The following is a 21,835-nucleotide window of genomic DNA, read 5'->3' on the forward strand; positions in this document are numbered from 1 at the left end:
GAATCGGCCTGTCTGGGTCTCAATGCAGCTCCAAGCGTTGTGTTTGCCCGTAACCTGTAGGTCAGGGGCTCTGCTAGCTGGGTCCGGCGGTAGGCTCGGTCAGACTGTGCTGTCTGGGTACTGCTTATTTTAAACAATTTTGTTTAATATAGCTCTCAAACTTTGTTGTAATTAATATTTGTTTTTAACTAAAAACTAAGACAAGGAAATAAACAAAGAAAGAACCAAATACATACATATAAAAACCCGTTTTATTTATATTTTTCTGTCAAGGACAAATAAATTTACATAAGAATTTGTAAATATCAGAGAGGATTGTGTATCACACCGATAAATCAGTTTTCATTCATTGTACGCCGTACGCGCCAGTACGCGCGTTTTGTTACATAGAAATATACCTGAAAACTTTATCGTCAATCAAAAGCGAGCGAATTAAATTCAGTAAGCCAATCAGGAGCACCCACGACCTAAGGTACCGATGTTTGTTGTAACGTCTGCTAGGATGGCAGCGATCAAATTAATTTTCTCTTTGTTCATAAATTTAACAATATATGTAATCTTAGCTACAGCGGGGTAAGTTTTTCAGTCTAATTGTTTTTCTATAATTTGTTTGTTGCATCGTTAGAAAATGTTTACGTTGCAAAATATTTATAACCTCCAATTTTGTAAACTATTTGTTCGCCAGACTAACAATATAATAATAAAACAAATGCAAGTAAACTATTTGAAAATCACTAAATATACTGAAGTACTTTAGTGGAATATATTTTTATCATTTTTGTGTTCTATTTACGTAATGTTTGATCACAATCGTGTACGTTGCTTTTGTAAACTCCATGCAATTTTAATTATTCGTAATTATTATTGTTATACATAATCGTAAAGAATACAACAAGCTATGTGGTTTGCAGGAGGGACTTTTATGCCATTTTAGGCATACCGCAAACTGCCAGTCAACTTGCAATAAAAAAGGCGTACAGAAAGCTGGCAAAAGAATTGCATCCTGATAAAAACAAAGATGATCCAACTGCTTCACAAAAGTTCCAAGACTTGGGTGCAGCCTATGAAGTTCTTTCTGATAACGAGAAGAGAGAAATGTATGATAGGTGTGGAGAGGAATGTTTAAAAAGAGATGGTATGACAAACAATCCTGATCTTTTCTCGAGTTTCTTCGGAGATTTTGGTTTTCATTTTGGTGGGGAATTCCAACAACAACAACAACAACAAGAAGTACCAAAAGGTTCTAATATTCTAATGGATTTAATGGTTACCTTAGAAGAGTTATATAGTGGAAGTTTTATAGAGGTAAGATTTAGTATTCATATAATCAAAGTAATTGATAGAACTTGAGTAGTAGTAGTAATACTTATTTATTTTGGCCTTGCAGCCAAGAAATTTGACATTGTTTACAATGTTTGCCTTATATCGCCCATCCATCCATATCCTATGCCATACCACGGATCTTTATACAATTATGGCTTTTGAAAATCTCCAAAAAATGCTAGGGTATAAACTTCTACAGAATTTAGTACGATTTTTATTTATTTGAGATCTAAAAAAAGGCTATCACAGAAAATAAGATTCCATTTTATCCCACTTTCTTAAAATTCGTCTACCAAAATTGAAAATTGCATAAACATCCATGGGGTCTACTTATTATCTATAATAGAGATGCTAATCTATCTTAATACCTTACATCAAATATTGCCTCTCCCTCTCTCCTTTTGGTTATTTCTTTCCTTTTTCTCTCGATGCTCCTAAGGCAGTCTACTATTTTTCAATACTTATATTTATTCTCTCTATACCTTCACAGTCCTCTGCCAGGCATTTTAGTTTCCCCAGGTATCTCTCGCATATCATGCACATTCTTTCTTCCTTCCTTCTCCAATATTTGTTCCCTTCTTCCATATTTCCACATCTTACTCTAGCCATCAGACTCTGACTGTCTCCTTCTCATTCCTCCACTAGTTCCTTGGTACCCTTACTTCATATATTTATATTTATCACAGAACCTGGTAGAACTTGAGTATTATGTATTCATTTTCAGATAACTAGAAATAAGCCTGTTATGAAGCCAGCTAAAGGAACTAGAAAATGTAATTGTAGACCAGAATTTGTCACTCGTAATTTAGGAAATGGAAGATATCACATGATACAACAAGATGTATGTTCCGAGTGTCCGAATGTTAAATTTGTCACTGAGGAACGGCTGCTTGAAGTCGAAGTAGAACCTGGTATGGTGGATGGGCAAGAAATTAAGTTTACAGCAGAAGGGGAACCCCACGTAGATGGAGAACCTGGGAATTTGATATTGAAAATACGAACACAGCCACATCCAGTATTCGAAAGGATTGGCGATGACCTTTTCACAAATGTTACTATATCTATGCAGGATGCTCTAGTAGGATTTAAAATGGATCTGAAACATTTGGATGGTCACAAAGTGACTATTCAGAGGGATAAGATTACTAAACCAGGTGCTCGTATTCGGAAGAAAGGAGAAGGAATGCCTAATTACGACAATAACAATGTACATGGTACTTTATGCATTACGTTTGATGTTGCATTCCCTGAAACAGAATTCACGAATACACAAAAAGAGGGTAAGTTTAATTGATTTAAGGGGGTAGACTCGCGTTTCCTGGATTTGAAGGGTATGGGATGCACCTTCTCATACCTCGATAATGCAAAGATGGGGTTGCAATCGTACTATGCGTGCAGATGGCGGGTAGTATGCCGGCAGATCGACGTTCGAAGCTGACCGTGCTCGGAATCTGCTCGATTTAGGACTGTTTTGGTATTCTGCTGGCACAGCCTGCTGTCCAAAATCGACCATTTCGCTTACTGGGCGTTTACGAGGCGTTACGAGGCATTACTCGGCAGCGTAATTTCCATTATTCGGAAGCATACAGTTGTGCATGTACTTATTTCCATAAAGCTGCGATAGGTACGCCTCGTAAACGTACATTAGGACTTTTGAGGGCGATTGCGACCTAGCATTATCGAGAAATGAGAAAGCCCATCCTGCAGCCTTGCAATCCTGGAAAAGAGTCTACCGACTTAAGTTGCCTTTTTTGTTTAATGTTACGATACATTGATATTTTATTTCTGTTTCAGAAATAAACAATTTATTCCAACAAGACTCAGTAAATCGAATTTATAACGGGATAAGGGGAATCTAAGAATTTTAAATACAATGTATAGACAAAGTGACATTATAAACTGTGCATATAATTGAAGTGCATGTGTTGAAATTGTGTGTTTCTATACCAGGTGGTGTTTCTTGCTTCCTTTGAATATTGTGGTGCCAACAGGATTGGTAGTCAAACGTTAGGTTGGTTAAGGTGTATGCAACTAGCGTAACACAGTAACCGTTGAGTACACATACTTCCTGTCTCATTATGCAAAAGTGGCGACTTTGTTATCAACAATTTATACCAATGTCAACAATATGTGAAAACATAATTTAAAATAAGTTATTTTATGTTTAACATGTATGAGTGATGTATAAATGTGTTATAAAAACAGAAATTTTGCATTTAAACAGTGGATTACGAAATTACGGTTTATTAACCGTGAAACATAATCCCATTGTTTGCAAGAAATAGTACTATTTAGTTATTTAACTGGCATTTAAGATTTTTATTGAAAAAATGTTTACATTAAATTGTACATTTTTCTTAGTTTACAAGTGTTTCTGTAACACTGCTGTATATGTTTTGTTTACAAGACGTTAGGTACAGTTTTTTTCATTCAGTACAACACACTTGTAACTATTCTGTTCTTTTAGAAATAACTTTTCAATTGTACTCATTCAAATCAGAACTTATATAAATTAGAGGTTTTATATAGTGGTCATATTTCTACTTTATTTATATTTGTCCATTTTTCAAAATTGATTGAATTGAATGAATTTCGAAACAAATCATTTCAAAATTAAACGCTGATGTTAATCGAACAAAATAAGACTAATTCAAATTGAAAGTAAATGTTCCAAAATTTTCGTACTGCCTTTGTTTTTTTTTGTATAGCACTATATGACATACATACATACAGTATACAGACATACATATAGTATACATACATATATGACAGAATATATTAATACTTTTCTGTGTTATTACTATTAGAGCATAAATATTTAATTTGACTATTAACTCAAAACTGATGGTTGGACATTGTCTCATTGAGTCTCTATTTTTTTAAATTTAAATTTTCTTAGAATTCATGTAAATATCTGAGACATCTTGTACATGAAAAGTGGCATTAATTTAATGCTGCAACATAAAAAAGAATATATTTCTATTTCGATGAATTTAAGAGAAAAATTTTGGTCAAATTGAAAAGAGTTGCAATACAGCAATTTTGCTGTGTGAAATTATACATAAGTTACTGAAGGTTATAATATATGTATAGCAAATTTTTTAAGTAAATGGTTTTTTAATACTATGATATAAACAAATACTATAAGCATTATTTCATTATCACAGCAAGAACATTAAATACATACGTAGACATATACTGAATGAGGAAATTCTGTGAATTATAATTATTTATTAATTAACAAATAACTAAATCAGTATCTCAAAATTTAGGCAATATTAGGCTTATGTTGGACCCAGTCCAAACTTTCTTTACGTTTACTTAACAAATCCAACGTTATATTTAATTAGTTTTATAATGTAAAATAAAAAGATTATTATATACAGCATGTTATTTGACACTGGACACACAAGTATATATCATACATCATTCAGAACACAAAATAATTGTAAATGATCTTTTTATACATGAAATTACAGCAGAAATTTCAAGATCAACTTTCCTTTAATGAAATTGTGAAATAAATTTCTATATGTTCATATAATTCTTATTGAACCGAGCAGTGGCGCACCCAGGATGTAATCTTGGGGGGGGGGGGGGGGGGAGCGAGTTGAACCCAGCCCTAGGTTCTGCGTGATTTTAATTTTGGAAGCTAAACATTTTTTCTTGTTGGGGGACTTGGCCCCCTGGTTCCCGCCCTGGATGCGCCACTGGAACCGAGTAACTTTTGCGCGAAACGTTTCTTAAAACTTTCTGCATATCAAAAATATCCATACCAATGCATGGGAATATACATGCATATGTGTGCAAAGTTTGGAAAAATGTTGTGAACAAAACTTTGTCAATTTAGCTTACATTGAGCCAATAATTTGTTTAAAGAAACCAAGTGGAACTTGAAATTGTCTTTGCAATGCTATGTACAAAGAACTATTTACAATATGTGTGATGTGCGTGTCTCTCTTTATACAAAACAATTTTTCTAATAATCATTCATCAAGTGTGTGTAGGATATTCTTGCATTATCAGTTGAAAAGGACATACTGTATACAACACTCGAGTTCCAAGTTAGGTGGACATCCCTGCATACGTTGTACATGTGTATACATAATACATATAGAGTGTTCGACTACAGGTGATTATCCATTTAGGCGGAATCTCTTTATGTGAGAGTGAACGCTGAAAAACCAAAGGTGATGGAATTTAATTTTTGGAAAATGGATGTTTTTGATAACTGTACAGACGGCAATATCTGAGCCTGTTCGTAAAGTAAAATTTGTATACAACCATATGTTCTACATTAATCTGCAGCATCTCGTTTTAAGTGCTTGCCCTGATTTATAATGCTCATTTGAAACGTAAGAATTAAAATCAACGTCATCAATATATTTCGTTCAAATCATTTCCGATTGTTATTGAAGCATAACACTGTTTAAAAATGCAATACAAATAAAAATCGATTTTTCAATTCTTCTAAATCCCTTATCTGATCTACTACTGTCATCCTTCCAAGATCTAAAAAATTTTAAATCAGTCGATCGTTCACAATTTATAAAGTAATAGGGTCTGTTTCAACCATATTATGTATATAACACTTTACAAAAATAATATTATATAGATCGATGGGAAACGAGATATTAACAGCGAAGTTTCAGATTCGCGATTACTTTACAGTTTACAGTTTTTAAAAGTAGAAAAAAGATACTACACGTATATACTTATATAATAAGTATGCTACAGAATTTTTCTCGAAATTACTAAATCGCAATTGTTCTAACATCACATTTGTCATTGCATTTCTGTATGTTCTCGTACAGCTTGTATAAGAGGCCTTTTTTTTATTATACAGGAAAAACTGTTCAAAATTATCGCCATCTTGCAGAGATGTAAAATAGGCAATGTGCGATCTCCATCAACTAAAATACTGACGTTGGTTTACCTCGAGCATGTAACACGCGTTTTCAGCTCCATGTTCCATACGTTGTTCATAATAATTTTAATTAAAAAGTCAGTACAAGTACTACAAGTTAAATTATTCATTCGAAAACCGGCTCGAAAATAGTACAACAACAAAATGTAGTCTGTTTACTATCACTTTTAAAGAAGCCATTGTATCTCTATTATATTCAAATTTAAACGTTCGGACTGTAAACGTGTTAACTGAATGGCAACCTAGTCAGAATTTTCGTTTTTGAATCTTTTTTATGAAAATAGCACGCATCGAATATTAAACAATTATCATCGTAAGGGGTTATCCTGATTTAGACTTATTTTAACCAAGCTCAACGATCGCTTTTCTAAACAACAGAAATAATTACAAACATCGGTGTTTTATTTACACAGTTCAATTCAAACTCTTCTCGCTTCGACAATTGATTCAATTTCAAAAATTCGTTTGGCAGACATATTCCTCAGACCCTGAAAACCACCCCCTTAAGGGGATGCAGCACCATTTAAACATCAGGAGTGTGAATAACCACTGTTTAAAAGAATAAATAAAATCATACGAATGTAAAAACCCTGCGTGGACTGAGGATCGCGTAAAAGTCGTTTAAAAATGTTTTTTAACAAAAACACAGTACAAAAAGAAGTTGTTTTATGTGTAACAAAGAGTTCCACTTTCTAGTTTAAGAGTTTTGCATTTAAACAATATTCTAACAGTTACTTTGTTTAAAATGCTTGCAGATGTGCCCACAATTTGCAGTGCAGCAGTGCCACGCCCCCTTAGGACAGTTGCTCTAACCTGGGAAGTTAAAAGAGGACTTTGAAACGTTCGAGTACATAATAAATAGACTGCGGATCTTTATACACAATAAAATAAAAATATGTCTGCATCTTATGGGCCACTTATATCTTTTATTTATTGGTCGAAAGTAACCCAGTCAGCCGAATGCTCAGCAGGAGCTTCCGGGCAGATGGAAGGCAGCTCGGTCCTCGGTCTTACGGCGAGGCAGAATCCAGGAACGAGCTGCCTTCCATCTGCCCGAAAGCTTCTGCCGCGTCAGAAGAGGTAACGCTTTATGCTGGCAGGGTGTGCCGGCAGATTCGTCCAGATTCCGAGCGTCGTTCGACCAGGATAATGCCCGCCATCTGCTCGCTAGGCTATGCTCGATGTCTGCTCGGAGTAGGCCTGGCTGGCTGGGAAGTTTCTCTTTAATTATTTGAATCTTCCTATTCTTTCAAACTGCAATTATCATAAATGCATAAAATCCGCAGTCTAATACTAAAAACAGACTAGAATCTCGCCGCCCGGTGGGTGAACAAGCAGCCAACCAAGAGGTGACAACACCGCGAAAATATGAATTTTCAATTTGTTAAGTATGAAATGTCGTGAGTACTCTACATCCTTAAGGTAAGAATCTTATCACAGTGTGACTCATCTTATATACAGGGTCTGTCCGGAAAGTAATGCGACCACATTTTTCTAAAAAAATCTATTGAACATAAGGGTACAAACCTTTAAAGTTCTTCAAAGTAGGACCCTTGGGCGTCGACACATTTTTTCCAGCGCGATTTCCATGCTTCGTATGCTCCCTGGAAAGCGTTTTCTGGAACCTCTCGCAGTACCCTCGTCGCAGCTTCGTCAGGAAGACAGTAAACGGTACTTTTTAGTTGGAAGTGCTCAAAAGACTCAAACAAAGGGTCAACCGCGCGTCAGAAGAGAGATCGCCGTCAACTGGGTGCTTCGCCCACATATCTGGCAAAAAATAACATCACAACACTTCCTCAACCCCCGTACAGTCCTCGCTTGTATCCCGTCGACTTCTTCTTGTTCCAAAAATTAAAAATGTGCTAAAAGGATGCCATTTTGAAAGCGTGGAACGCGTCATAGAGGCTGGAACGAGGATACTACGAGAGGTTCCAGAAAACGTCTTCCAGGGAGCATACGAAGCATGGAAATCGCGCTGGAAGGAATGTGTCGACACCCAAGGGTCCTAATTTGAAGGATTTTAAAGGTTTGTGCTCGTATGTTCAATAGATTTTTAAAAAAAACTGTGGTCGCATTGCTTTCCGGACAGACCGTGTACATTTCACTGCGACAATGCTATCCGAAGATATTAGAGCCGCGGGCAAAGCAACCACAGAAGGCGACGAAACACGTAGACCCTACAGGCAATAACAATACAGCCTCATATTGAACTCGTCGACGCAAGCGCTTTGTTTGCCGTACGCGTTTAACCTACTAACAGACCCGACCAATTTGTTGCTACTATTCTTGCCCCTGTCCCGCACCGTCCCTTCGAATATCGCGTCGCCGGGTTCCGTCTGAATCGTTATCGTATAGTCGATAAGATCGGACTTATCACTTTTGTCTTTCCACGCTTTCGCGGCCCTGATCTCTTTCAGCTTGAGAGTCGCGCATTGCACGAACTTCTTTAGCATCTGGTTCAGCTCCGCGACGAGGAACAGAGCTTTGTTCCCAAGCCTCTTGTCGTCTAAAGGTACATCGTTGCTGCTGTGACACATGCACCAATGGCTGGCTATGCCCGCCAAAGTGCACGTTCGGTAATCAGGTATCGGTAGGAACCAGCTAATCCCGCGAGGCAAGCTTTCTATCGACGACAGTCGTCTGAAACGGTCTTTCAGAGTAGGCTCCTCCACGTTCTTCAGCTGTAGCAGGTCCATCAACGTCTCGTGCAGGTCGAAAGCCGTCGTCAGACTGCGGGTGTTCTTGCGGAGGTTGGCCCAGGCTATCTGATATTTATCCCTCCACCAACGAGGCAACACGATGAACACAAACGGAAGACTGTCCTCCATCCTGCCCTGGTACGTCTCGCGAAACTCGCCCCATCTCATCCCGTGGTCGCTCATTACTATCAGCGCCGTGTTGTTAAGTAACTGTTCCTCGGACAAGTACGAGATGAAGTCGTGATAGGAGTCGTCGCCTAACTGCGGATAATTGAAGAAATCGTGGGTCAAACTGGCCTCCCAGAATAAACCGAAGTAGGGGTCCCCGGCGAATTGCGTGGCAGTTTTTCGGCTGTAGTGCAGCAAGTTGTCGAACGTCTTTCTGGTCCCCACGCATAGGTTCGCGTTCAGCTTGTGCGTGTTACCGATGTCTTTCTCCGAAGCGATGCAGAACGGCCTCCAATAGTAATCGGTCGGCTGCGCTCGGAACCCCGGTTTTAAGTAATTAAACGTAGTCATGCCGCAAGCATCCTCGCCGAAAATTGTGCGGTAGCCGGCCGCGCTGAAGTTCTTCCAGATGAACGGGCACTCGTCGAAAGTCTTGTCTTTCGTTTGCCAGCAGAGATCGTGCAGCTCTTTCTGCGATAGACCGCTTAGAACAGGTACTAGGTTTGGATACGTGTTGTCGGCTACCTTCGTGTAGCCTAACATCTCGACCGCTCCGAGCTTCTCCAGAGCTCCGACGGTCTTTGGCATCATCCTGTGGAAATTGATCCTAGAGACCGAGTCCAGACCGATCATCAACACGCTGAGGTATTCGGATTTCGCTTTAGCGGCTTTCGAGCCCTCGTATTTCTTTTCTATCGATCGGAAACGGGGCAAGAACGCGTGGTAGTCCTTGTATATCGTCTCCTTGTTCCGGGAACATTCGATCTTCACGAACTCGGCCCTGACCGTCGACGAATTCTGGAAGGTGAAACACTCGTTGCTGAATCTGCAAGTGAAAATAGTTTTACATGCTTCGTTTCATTGAATAAGCCAAACTTTCGCTGAGAGGGTACTGAGCCACGATTGCACAATATGCACAAGCTTCGTTCGGAAAGTATCCGATTTTGTAGCGGGGAGAAGTATCACGTGTGGCGATATATACTATTATTATTGAGGTTTTTCAATGGCTATTGAACCATTCGAAAGCTCACCAGGAAAAACCCCTCTGAGTAAAATTTCAGCTCTCTAGCTTGCCCGTGAGGGTAGTTACAGGGTAAATGAGACTTTGCGTTATTCTGCGCATTATCCGGTCTCCAATGCGTTCTAAAATTCTGAAAAAAATGTGACATGTTTTGGATCCTAAGGCGCATTTTTGAGAATTTTTTCAGATTTTTTTATTGCAAACTGTGGCCGTAGAACAAACAACACGTCCATGGAAGCGAAGCGGTTAATATAAACACGCGTTATTTACGGTAGTTAAAAATCGGATACCTTCCAGACAGGCTTTGCATATCATTTCGCTGCGATCCACATTGAAATTTCAGGGTTGAACTATCTCTTTCACGGGATACCTTTACGATAGCTTTCCGTTGGAATTCGTGAAGCACCGATTGCTTCGAAAACGTTATGTATACCGTTACAAGTATAAATGATGAGTCTTACTGACGTAACAACATTATCCTCGTCTTTCATTCGCCAGAACGGTCGCCAACAGCAGTTAACGTCCTCGGATTCGTTGTAAAAATGTTGCATCGCCATCGGGTTTATGTAGACCGCTGTGTTGTTGGAATCGACGAGCGGCAGATGAGTCCCGTGCTCGCAGGTAATCGGCTTCTCTTTGTGAATGAATCGCGTGATGGCCGGATCGAAGGGGTCCATCGCTGGAAGTCGACAACCCTGGTTATGGACTACGAAGCCGGAGTTGGACACGGGCGTGAAGAACGTCTTCATTTCCACGTAGTTATCTGAAAAAGGAAAGCGAACAGTCAGCAAAATCTGTTCGAACAGATTAAGACTTCTGCAATCACACTTTACGAGCAAAAGATGATCATTTTGGTGCAAAGACATACTTGGAACGGGATTTCGTCCTTATTTGCTCTGAATCTGCAGACCGAAACTGGATTAACCCTTTGCACTCCTTTGTCGAGTGTGACTCGACATCGGAGAAAGGAAAATGTAAAGGAAACGTGACTTTATATGTATTTGGTTCTTCCTTTATTTATTTAAGTCGTACTTTTTAGTTAAAGACAAATATAAGTTCCACAAATATGTATAAATTACAACAAAGTTTGAGAGCTATATTTAATAGAACCAGTAAACGAAATTGTTTAAAATAAGTAGCAGTCAAGGAACTGTCCTTTAAAGTAACTTCAGATCTTCTTTATGATTTCATAAATCATACAAATCTTTAAAGTCCTTCAAAGTGTCCTTTGAAGTAAATATCAAATGAAACACTTAAAATAGTAGGAAGTTGTTGGCAACAAAATTGAAAAATAATTTGGAGTGTGAAGGGTTAACAACCAAATGTGCTCATTTCAATCAGAAAAATGGTGCAAATGTGTTGGTAAAAGTTTCATGATAAGGAAATGAAACCTCGCTACCTATACAGGGTGAGTCACCTAAGGTTGCCACCTCAAATATCTTTGTTGTTTTTAAAGATACGTCAAATGTCTGAAGGACAAAGTTGAATAGTTCAGTGGGGCTTACATATCGATGTCACCTTCATTTTTTAAAGTGGAAGCACCCTTATTTAAACATCTACAATGATACTCCCTTTCATTAGAAATTCAGTGACTATAATTACCCATGCACGTTTAAACCTTCTAAGTAGCTCCTAGTCCATATAACAGACACAGCACATTATTATTTTGCATTAACCATTAAAAATTCGCAGCCTACTCGTTAATCACTCACTGATTTCCAAAGCCCCTTATTTGTAGACTTCATACTTAGGCTGTAAAAACAGCAAAGATATTCGAGGTGGCAACGTTAGGTGACTCACCCTGTATAAGAACAATCAATTATAAAAATGTATATACATTTATACATACCTTGCGAAGAGATATTGAGAACAGTTCCGAAGTGTACGGCCCCTAAGTGTACGGCCGGGAATTGGTCCGTGGTGTAGGTGTTTACGATGACTAAAGATGTCAGCAGGAAAATTAGTATGCCTATCAGCCATCTTCGCAGTCGCAGTCGACTCTTGTAAACCTTACTGTCAAACTCGAAATTGAAGAGGTTCCGCTCACTATCTCGCAACCTGTCGCCGCCGCGTAACAGTACCTAAACAGAAAATATTGTTTCTGTAAATTCATTGCTTTAATAATACATGTACAGGGTGTCCGCGCTATCACCAGCCAGCGTTTTTCTTGTAGATAGTAAATATTAGAAAAAAATGAGAGAGGAAAAGTGGTACTGTTGATTTATGCGCAACTTTTTAAATGGAATGCTGTAGTATATTTTTTTATATTCATCCGTATACTGCACGGTGACCTTCAAGGTCATGCAAGCTCAGAAATGGATGAAACATTTTGAACATTGTTGTCGGATTTTCTTCAAAATGTAAGAGGACTTCTAATTTTTTATCTTCAGAAAGAGGACATTTCCGATTATGAGATTTATTTTGCGAAGACCCTGTTTCCGTCAAACGCTTTGCAAGCAAAACAAACTGATTTTCATTTGGCTGTACTCTGTCCGGATATTCTTCTATTCTAGGCATTTCAATTTACTTTGTCTTTTATTTCAATTGGAGTGGTGATAAATGCGTACCATATCAGGGCCCGCTCTAGGGGGGGGAGGGGGGCAACGCGGACATTTGTCCGGGACGCCATTTTGGCTGTAAGTGTGAGAAAAATATTGATGTGTTAAATACCCATTTAATAGAAAATTTGCTTTTATTAAAATAAATGCTTATATTAAAATTTAAATAAAATGATATGATTTTTAATGAAGATAAAAATATGTACCTCCATTTAAAAAAAAATATATATATATATTCTTAAGGGGCGGCAATGTGTCTTTTTGTCCGGGGCGACGTAACCGCTAGAGCGGGCGCTGACCATATCCGCCTTTTCGTCCATGGAAAATAATACGATTACTATGCGATATTACTAATCAGTTTCGGAAGTGATTCTAAAATTGACTCATGATAGCAGAAACTAGAAGTAAAAAGTCAACACTCTGATTCGTATGAATAAGGAATACCTATAAACACATTGGTATGAAATATTCAAAATGTTTCTCCAGGTCACTTCTGACCTTGCATGACCTTGAAGGTCACTGTGCAGTACTTTCATGCGATATAAAAAAATATACAGCATCCCTTTTTAAAAAGTTGAAGGTCACCTTCATATCTAACAAAATAATATAAACACAACAAAATTACATACGCCATTGCGTTGCGCATATAAATAAACAGTACTACTTTTTCCTCTCTCATTTTTTTCCAATATTTACTATTTGCAAGAAAAATAAATTGTATCAAACATAATCGTTAGTTAGGAAGCATAGTAATTGGTTACTATGTACATATATAAACGTATGTACGGAATATTGGTTTTTTAAAAAACTACTTGAATTATTATAATCATCTACCACAGGGATGGGCATTTTTGCCTCAATTGAGGCAAGACTGTCCACACCACAGCGACCACTGCCTCCCACCAGCTCCACCGTTACCATGGAGAAAGAACGCGCTTGGCCCGTAGCGAGGAGGGCGCATGTCTCGCGAAGGCTTCGCGCATCGCGGCCTATGCGACGAAGGCGCGCGTTGCATGGAAGAGAGGTTGGTGGGAGAAGCAGGCGTTTGAGGGGCCCCACCCGTGCCCATCCCTGATCTACCAGGTCATAACTTCATAAAACTTCTATAGAATCGTATAATAGCTTGGTTAATGAAACTAAAACTGGAAAGGTAAAATTAACGACAAAAATGAATATGTAAAATACAAAATTGTGACGACATTAGAAAAATGTAAATATATTGCAATTATTACACGGAAACCAGTGTTGACTCGGAACATTTCTATAAAGATCGCTAGTGATAACACATACTGAGGTAAATGCTCGCGGTGCAGAGATAATTAGTAGCTGATAAATATTTTGGTAGACTTATCAAGATTTATAATTATCATATCTCCAGTTTCATTCAGAATAATCTACAGAAATACCGCTCAAGCGATTGCTGAAATGTCAGGAATGTCGAAATCATTTGTTGAGAACGTTAACTAATAATAACTTATATACTGTTATATTATTTTCAACCTATTAAACATATTAAGAAAGGAAATAAATTTCTATTTCACTCCAGTCTGCTGCAATTCATGTAGAAAATTTTTGTTTTACATAAAGATGTCATCTGACTATACTCGAAATGCCATATACTCGAAAAAATACTGCCCGGATCTCGACGAAAGTTTCGTGGATATCGGCCGGAAACGGCCGAAATAGATTAACAGGTGAGGTGTCATTTATCACCGCGATAACGCCAAACCACTTCTAGATACGGTTAAACAATTTTAGATACAGTTAAAATTTAACGAAGCCGAAAACTGTCGCTTTATTATTTAAAAAATAGATTGTGAAAAAGTGTTAGAATGAATTGGCTGTATTGTATATGTATATTAGGTGTACAAAGTAATCTGTAGTCGAATTAGTTGGTTATTTACAAACAATCAAAATACATTTTACTGCCCAGAAGAATTTTCACTTTTTTTCTGTAGTAGATTCACTACATCTTACAATAATAAATCAGTCTTAAATGCGATGGATATATGATTTTATGATACACAGTGTGTCCCCACTCTACCTTCCCCTTCTACGACGCTATTCCCCCACGCTTCCGCCCGGTCATGTGACACGTTTCGTCTCTATCGTACACGTGTCCGGTACTGGCAGAGAGGGGGCAACTTCTTCCCCTCAATTCGTGTTCCCTCCCCTCATCTGACGACACTGCCGATGCAGTCCCACTGATTGTGAGATATATGGTAATAATTATTTAACTCTCTCCTTGCCCTACGATTTATTTTACGGTTTCAGTGATTAGAACTTTCTTTGTAGTTCGTAATTTCCTAAAGAAGAAGAAAATTTATATCTATTCTATGCCTACATGTTCTCCAATGACTATTCATTAACGAAACCAAAATAGAATTTCATCTCGGTTTAATATATATATTTATTAGACTCTGTTCGGAATCTTCATCACGAGTCTGACACGATATCGTAGGGCAAGGGGTTAATGTGTAACTATTAATAATTATTTGTGGATTCAGATGAAATTTTACTGTCTCACTACATTTCTATTTACCATTTCCATAGGGATGAATATTAAATATAAACATAATATTATTATTAATGCTGCATATAAGTACATTTTGAAAATCCACTGCACGGTTAAACAGTTAATAAATATGTACGTCTTTCGTGAAATGTTATATTGTTTACTATCAAGTTTTTAGAAAAATTGCGCACCCTAATTTTCGTAACACACCCGAGTATCTTTTTACACAGTGTTTTTGTGTTACGCGATTCATATTTACACGGTTTTATTTAATACGCTTCACCGATTATATTACACGATTTTTTCATACGTATTATTCACACTTGAAGTTGAGATGTAACGATAGTTTTATTACTACTATTTTTACGAATTTTATTTATTTTTAATTATCAATTTATCGGTTTCCACGATCTATTCCCATTTTTCCAGTAACTGTATGATATTGTTAAATCGTATTTTGGGCATGTTACATTACATGCTTCAGAAGTCATTAATATATTATTAATCTGCCTGCTAATTCTTGTGATATTAATATTATTTTATTTCCTGCGATATTAATGTCTAGGAAACATGCTAGGCAATATAGAATCGATATATTTTCAACCTTACAATATTTTTTAATGTTCTTGCTATGCAACGAGAGAGAGAACTGCATCCTTGTGTTCAAATATAAAGTGTCCATCGATTATCTTACTGACATACTTCTGAATTTTCTTTCGAAGTAATTGCAAAGAACTTGTACTTCCGACACGACGTTAGTGAATTTATCGTAACTTCAGACTTTTGTGTTAACTAATCCTGCTCTTGTCGTTACAGATTACAGAGCTTCCGCATTACTGCAAATAACCGCCCCCTTTTTAACCAGTAAGCGATAACGATTTTCGTTATCTTGAAAATTTCGTAACAATGAAACGAATGTGTATTGAAAATATTGGGTTGGCAAATAAGTTCGTTCGATTGTTTAGAGTGGAATAAATTACTAAAACCGAACGAACTTATTTGCCAACCCAATACATTTAAGATTCATTAGAGAACTATACTAATAGAATGACTTTATGTTACAGCATTCCAAAATTGTTGCTTATACCTTCAGGATATTAAGAAGTATTTTCAAATTGGTAACGTTGATTTTAAATTGTCCAGCATAATATCAAGAATGATAATATTGGCGAATTTACATGAAGAGTCACGCGTGTAAAAATCATGCAATATTTTATTATCAGTAAATACTTTGGTTCCGTTCGATTAGATCGTCTGGGGTACGATTTCTGACCATGATGTTTTATAATTTTGTCCGAATTAGATTCTATTATTTTCTTCTAAAATAAAAATTTCCTATGGTATACATTTCCTTTGTGATAACGATAATAATGGTTGCATGCGGCAAAGATAGCTAGATCCGTTTAAATCCCTACACACGTATCAACTATTTTTTTATATATACTTTTAACCCACTTCTTTGAAATTGATTGAAATTTTGTTACCGGACTTGATATACAGATATAAAGAAGATATAAAGAAGACGATAACTTTTTTAATACTGTACTATACGATTTGAACAGTTTTGGGAAGCTAGAGCAATTAGTTTACTATAGTATGTGAAAAGAAATTTTTTCAAAAATTTCAATTGAAATGAATTGTAGAAAAAATACTAAAAGTTGCATTTTACAACTTTTTTTATCTGAGCCTATGTTGAAAATGTAAAAAAATAGGTTTCGTAGATCTCTGTCAACTAAACATGTTCTGAAAATTCCGTCAAAATCGATCGACGTTGCAATGAGCTACAAACGTTTAAAAATGGTAAAAATGGCAGATTTTTACGATTTTCGGCCTATATCTAAGAATTCTTACATCTTTCAATGCCTGTCGTTTTTTCCCGCGTTAACCGATTTCGATGAAACTTTCACAGTGCATATAGTTCATACGGACCTACAAAACGTACTTTTTAAATTTTCAATATAAGCCCACATAATAAAGTTGGAAAATGCAAGTTTTAGTATTTTTTTTCTACAATTCCGATCAATTGCTAGTTTTGAAACAAATTTTTTCACATCCTGTAGTAAACTAATTGCTCTAGCTTCCCAAAAAAGTTCCAATCGTATAGTGCAATATTAAAATAGTTATCGTCTTTTTTAGAGCGTCCGAATATTCATTCGAGTAACTCTGTAAATAGATATCTAGAAAAATAGATAGAAGAGTGTTTCTTTTTTACGAAAATAAATAATTATTTCAAATTAATCAATGTTTGTTCAGGAAATACTCTCCGAAAATATTTTTAAACGCGGGAACTACTTTTTTTATTTGTTCTATCTGATGACACGAAGGAAAGTATGTAGCATTCCGTTTAAACAATCGAAGACGCTATTATGTTATCTATAAAATTCAGTACGGCTGTCTTATTTTCAATTGTTTTCGTACACTCATCATTTGAAAATGCTGGTCAGTAACTTTCGGGACACCCTGTGTATATGTATCGCGAGGGAACTGCAATGTAGGTAACAGTATACGCTCGGCAACTCCCCTTTAAATTTGACACAATCAGCATGATCGCGCATGTATCATAATTTGTTATCACTCAAAGTCGAAGATCAATAATTTGACGACTCGGAACACTCGATGTAACGTTTACGCAACGTATACTTTTGTTAGAAGTGTTGCAGCATTTTTGGCGGATTTTTAATTGTTAATAACTAAATAACGAAGCCGAAATCGCAATTTTTTTATTCTTCAATTTCGTCTTATATTATCGTCGAGAACCACCCCTTAAATTTTCTCCCATCTGTAGGTAAACACCCTGTATATAACTTTTCGACTGCGGCTAACTTCTTTTGCAATTTGAGTAATAGACAACTTTTGTTTTCTCAGAGAGCTTAAATTGTGCTAATTTCGCTTTCACTAATCTTTGTGCCACGTCCCATTATGAGAATAGCAGTACGACAAAGGTCTAAATACAAATTGAAGCTTACGAAACACTGAAGAATATGTAAATATAGTTTCAGTGTGCTATCTTTTTCTTTGGGAGTGTAAACCAATTAAACAAATTCAATGAAATTTTCAGGGCGTATATAATTTATACCAGTTGACAAAACACATTTTCTAAATTTTCGTTATTGGGCCAGCTAAAAAAAGTTGTAAAAATCAATTTTTAGTATTGTTTTTCACAATTCCGACCAATGCATTTTCTCAACTTATTTATTAGACGTCATTTACTAAACTAATTCTTCTAGCCTTACAGAGAAATTGAAGTCGTTTGGTCCATTCATATAAAAGCTATTCTGATTTGAAGTGTGTGGAATCAGTTATGCTTCTTGCTGTATGTCTCATTTTAAATTGTGTTATGTAATCTTTTTGATAACATATATAACGTATAAAATAAAAAGCAAACTAATTTCAATAGTGAGAGGTATTTTATATACTAGTAATTGGAAAAAGCATTTGGAAAATACCAATTGAAAGCTATTTCTTACGCAACAAATGAAAATATTAAATATAGAACGAACGTGAATAAAGCATATGCTATTATCTAATAATACAAAACAAAAAAATTCGAAATAATTTCAATAAGAAATTGTATGCACGGAATTGAAAAAACATTTCAAAATAGTTGCAGTTGTATGATAAATCCATTCCGAGTCTTTTCTTTTACAATCTTCCGATTCTTCCAATGAGCGTAAGCGACAAATAAAAATATTGAATCGGACAACGCAAATACACGATCACTTCAAGCACGAAAGCAATAGTACACTGACCGCACATTATCTTGCTCGACTATTCCGAAAATATGTCTTTTCATCTTACCGATATGTTACGAAGTAATTCTTTCATCGTGCGAACGTAGATGTGTCACAGCCTAATAACAAATTAAAGTGTATAATAAAAAAATTCTAAAACAATTTAAATAACAAATAGCAGTTAGTAGTTTCCAAATAAAAAGTATGAAGAATACTAATTGCAAGCTAATTCACGTGGCGCACCTCTGACTTCGAATATTTGCGAAACAATAATCGTGTCACATTTTTTCGCAGTTTTCCCCTTAAATTTATAAATTCGTTGTTGTTCTCTACTTCGCACCCGGAGCAAGTGAACGTCAGTTCGCATGCTAAGAAATATGACAACGACTCACCTTTCCCTGGGAGTAATTATCACACATGCCAGCGAGATCTGTCTCATTGACCGATACCTAGTGATTGAAAGATCTGGCGAACGTAAGCATGAGCAAGTCTTGACACGATCAGACCGTTTCCAGCTGTTATCAGCAGCTGATGTTGCTAAACCGTGTGGGAGGAGGTTTTATTGTCCGACATCCCCTTGAAAAGATAATCGCGGACGTTCTTAGCTTTCCGATGTCGCTGTTCGACTCTATCCTCTTCGCTCTCGTGATCAGCTCTCGTGGCAGCAGCTCCGAATCGAACAGTAAAAACGTTTCGACACATAATTATCTACCACGTTCTCAAATTCGCTGAACGGAGCTGTGTACCGCGAACAATTATTAATTAGGTTTGCCACATTGTTAGGTTCGTCAGCTCGACGAACAACCAACCCGGAGGACGTTCTTCTTCGAAGTTCCACGAAGAAGTTGCGCCTTTGCGAGGCCGTACGCGTTCCTTATGTAAGTCCAGCGACTTTTGCTTTTCGAATGAGCCTTCGGTTAATATTGAGATCGATATTCTTCTGATTGGATACGCGGTGTCAGATCCACCACGCTACACGCACCATTTCTCTGGCACACTCTGTTGCATCGCCGCAAGATGCAAATGGGTTTCCAGTGTGCTCGGCGATGCTTTCTATCGAATCCATCCAGAGGTGGCCTATTTACCGGCGGAACTGGGCGACGGGGGTTTTCCAATTTGCAACGCTGCAGCCTTCTTGTGTACAGTTCGATTCGACACCCCCTATTGTCAGGAAGGCCGCGATTCCACGCGGTTCGATGCAGTCACACGATTCGCCCGATGCATTTTAGTAGAGAAATAACCGGAGCGGAGTTGCTGCTGCGGCTACGATTAGGCTCGTTGCTCGAACTTGACATCCCGTTTCTGTGTCGTCGAAACAGGTCAGATTTGACGCACTCCCGCGTCATCGGTTCCGTTATTGGGCTATCGCACGTAACGCGGCACCGTTACGAAGGGTCGCGGCCACTTCGAGAAGGGCGCATCGGACTTTCTTCGAGGCAATGTTTGCGAAAGATCGGGATTTAGCGCGTCGATAAACGAAAGGGTAAACAGGCGCGACCACCGATAAGCCCGACAAACATTCACATCGTCACATGTCACACATTTATAAACACTTCTGTTCCGTCGTCGGTGACGCGTTCACGGCTGGCTTGCTTTCGCGGTATCTGCTCGCAGAGATTCGAACGACGACGCGGCCAATTCAATGCTCGCCGGTGATGAGATAATGATGGACCATCCGGTCGTATTTGGACCAGTTCAAGTGTCAGGTCGACATATCGAAAGATCCACAGCCCCGGCCGAAAGCGACGCCGCGTTGTTTTTCAGGACGTGTGCAGGATTCCTTTCCTCATGGTTTCCGCGTAGCCACGTGGGGACCGGACATTTCCGATCCCCGGAAGACGTTTGAGGCGTTGCCGTAGCCGGGATTCAAGTGAAATGCATACATGCCTCCGTTGGCAGCGAGGAAACGAGAGGAGAGACGAGAATCTGGTCGATAGGCGTGCGCTCGCGCACCTCCGCGACGTGTCGGGGGAGTTAAGTGCAATTGGCGTTTTCCTCTCGCCGCGGCGTGGTCCAGAAGCAAAACAGAAACTCTCTATCGGCGATCGGGGTGCCTACAAAACTGTCCCTTGATTTTCTCCGGAAACCAGTATCTTACGCTCTAGAGAATATATGTATAAGATACCACGTATATAATGTCAAGTTGACCTTTTTCGAACGGACGTCGCAAAAATTGCAACGTCACAATGAATATGTAGAATCACGGGCTGATCAATTTCATCGAAAACCTAGGCGTAAAAGTTGTGCATGGAGTCTAGCTAAAGTGATTACCTGCGTTCTCGTTGTGGCACAAAAGTGGAACACAAAATATGAAATTGTTTCATGATTCTGTTACGAAAACGGTATGTTGTACTACGCTTTAGGGCAGAGCCGGGAAACTTCTCCCCCGCCGTCGTTGTGCGATACCCCCGATTAATTTTCTGGTCTCCTACTTTTCACCACCTCTCCTGCTTGACTTTATTTCCTGGACCGGGGAGGTGGCGCGGCCTGCTGGCCGACGCTATTGCTTTCATATAGGATATCAGTCGCATGGTGGGGGACGCTAGTAGACACTCAGGACAAGAAAAAACAGTGTGCGACCCATGCAGAGTCGCCAGATGAGGGGAGGGAGCACGAATTGAGGGGGAAAACTTACCTTTTCTCTGCCAATACCGGACAAAGATAGAACCGTGGCAAATAGCGTCACAGAAGTCGAAGGTAGAGTGGGGACACAAGTGGCGATTCTGGGCCCATGGGCTGCCAGTTCCCCGGCTCTGGATTAAACAAGGAAATGTGCTTTGAATCATGTCGTGTTTGGTCTCATTTTAATCAGAAAAATGGCGCAAATATGTTCGTAAAAGTTTCATGATAAGGAAATGAAACTGTAGCTGCCTACATAAGGACAATCATTATA

The 21,835-nt window shown here is 38.0% G+C and overlaps 2 protein-coding genes across 5 annotated transcripts; one reads left to right on the forward strand and one right to left on the reverse strand.

Moving 5' to 3' along the window:
• Positions 1-412: 412 nt before the first annotated feature.
• Positions 413-5,798, forward strand: Shv (DnaJ heat shock protein family member shriveled). Its single transcript, XM_076424680.1, has 4 exons — positions 413-573; positions 912-1,305; positions 2,048-2,603; positions 3,118-5,798. The coding sequence occupies exons 1-4, from the start codon at positions 479-481 to the stop codon at positions 3,180-3,182; spliced, it is 1,110 nt and encodes a 369-aa protein (XP_076280795.1). The 5' UTR covers positions 413-478; the 3' UTR covers positions 3,183-5,798.
• A 528-nt stretch (positions 5,799-6,326) lies between these two features.
• Positions 6,327-21,398, reverse strand: LOC143209265 (uncharacterized). 4 transcript variants are annotated; one of them, XM_076424676.1, is made up of 5 exons: positions 21,214-21,398; positions 19,335-20,996; positions 11,988-12,219; positions 10,604-10,901; positions 6,327-9,943 (listed from the first exon to the last, which is right to left on the reverse strand). In XM_076424676.1, exons 2-5 carry the CDS (start codon positions 19,359-19,361, stop codon positions 8,428-8,430), a joined length of 2,073 nt encoding a protein of 690 aa, XP_076280791.1. In that variant the 5' UTR covers positions 19,362-20,996; positions 21,214-21,398; the 3' UTR covers positions 6,327-8,427. The 4 variants fall into 4 exon arrangements, with proteins under 4 accessions (XP_076280791.1, XP_076280794.1, XP_076280793.1 ...); XM_076424679.1 differs by lacking the exon at positions 19,335-20,996; XM_076424678.1 differs by lacking the exon at positions 21,214-21,398 and having other exon boundaries at positions 6,327-9,915; positions 10,600-10,901; positions 19,335-21,185.
• Between the last annotated feature and the right edge of the window lie 437 nt (positions 21,399-21,835).

This window comes from Lasioglossum baleicum, chromosome 6, assembly GCF_051020765.1.
Source record: "Lasioglossum baleicum chromosome 6, iyLasBale1, whole genome shotgun sequence".
Classification (NCBI taxonomy): domain Eukaryota; kingdom Metazoa; phylum Arthropoda; class Insecta; order Hymenoptera; family Halictidae; genus Lasioglossum; species Lasioglossum baleicum.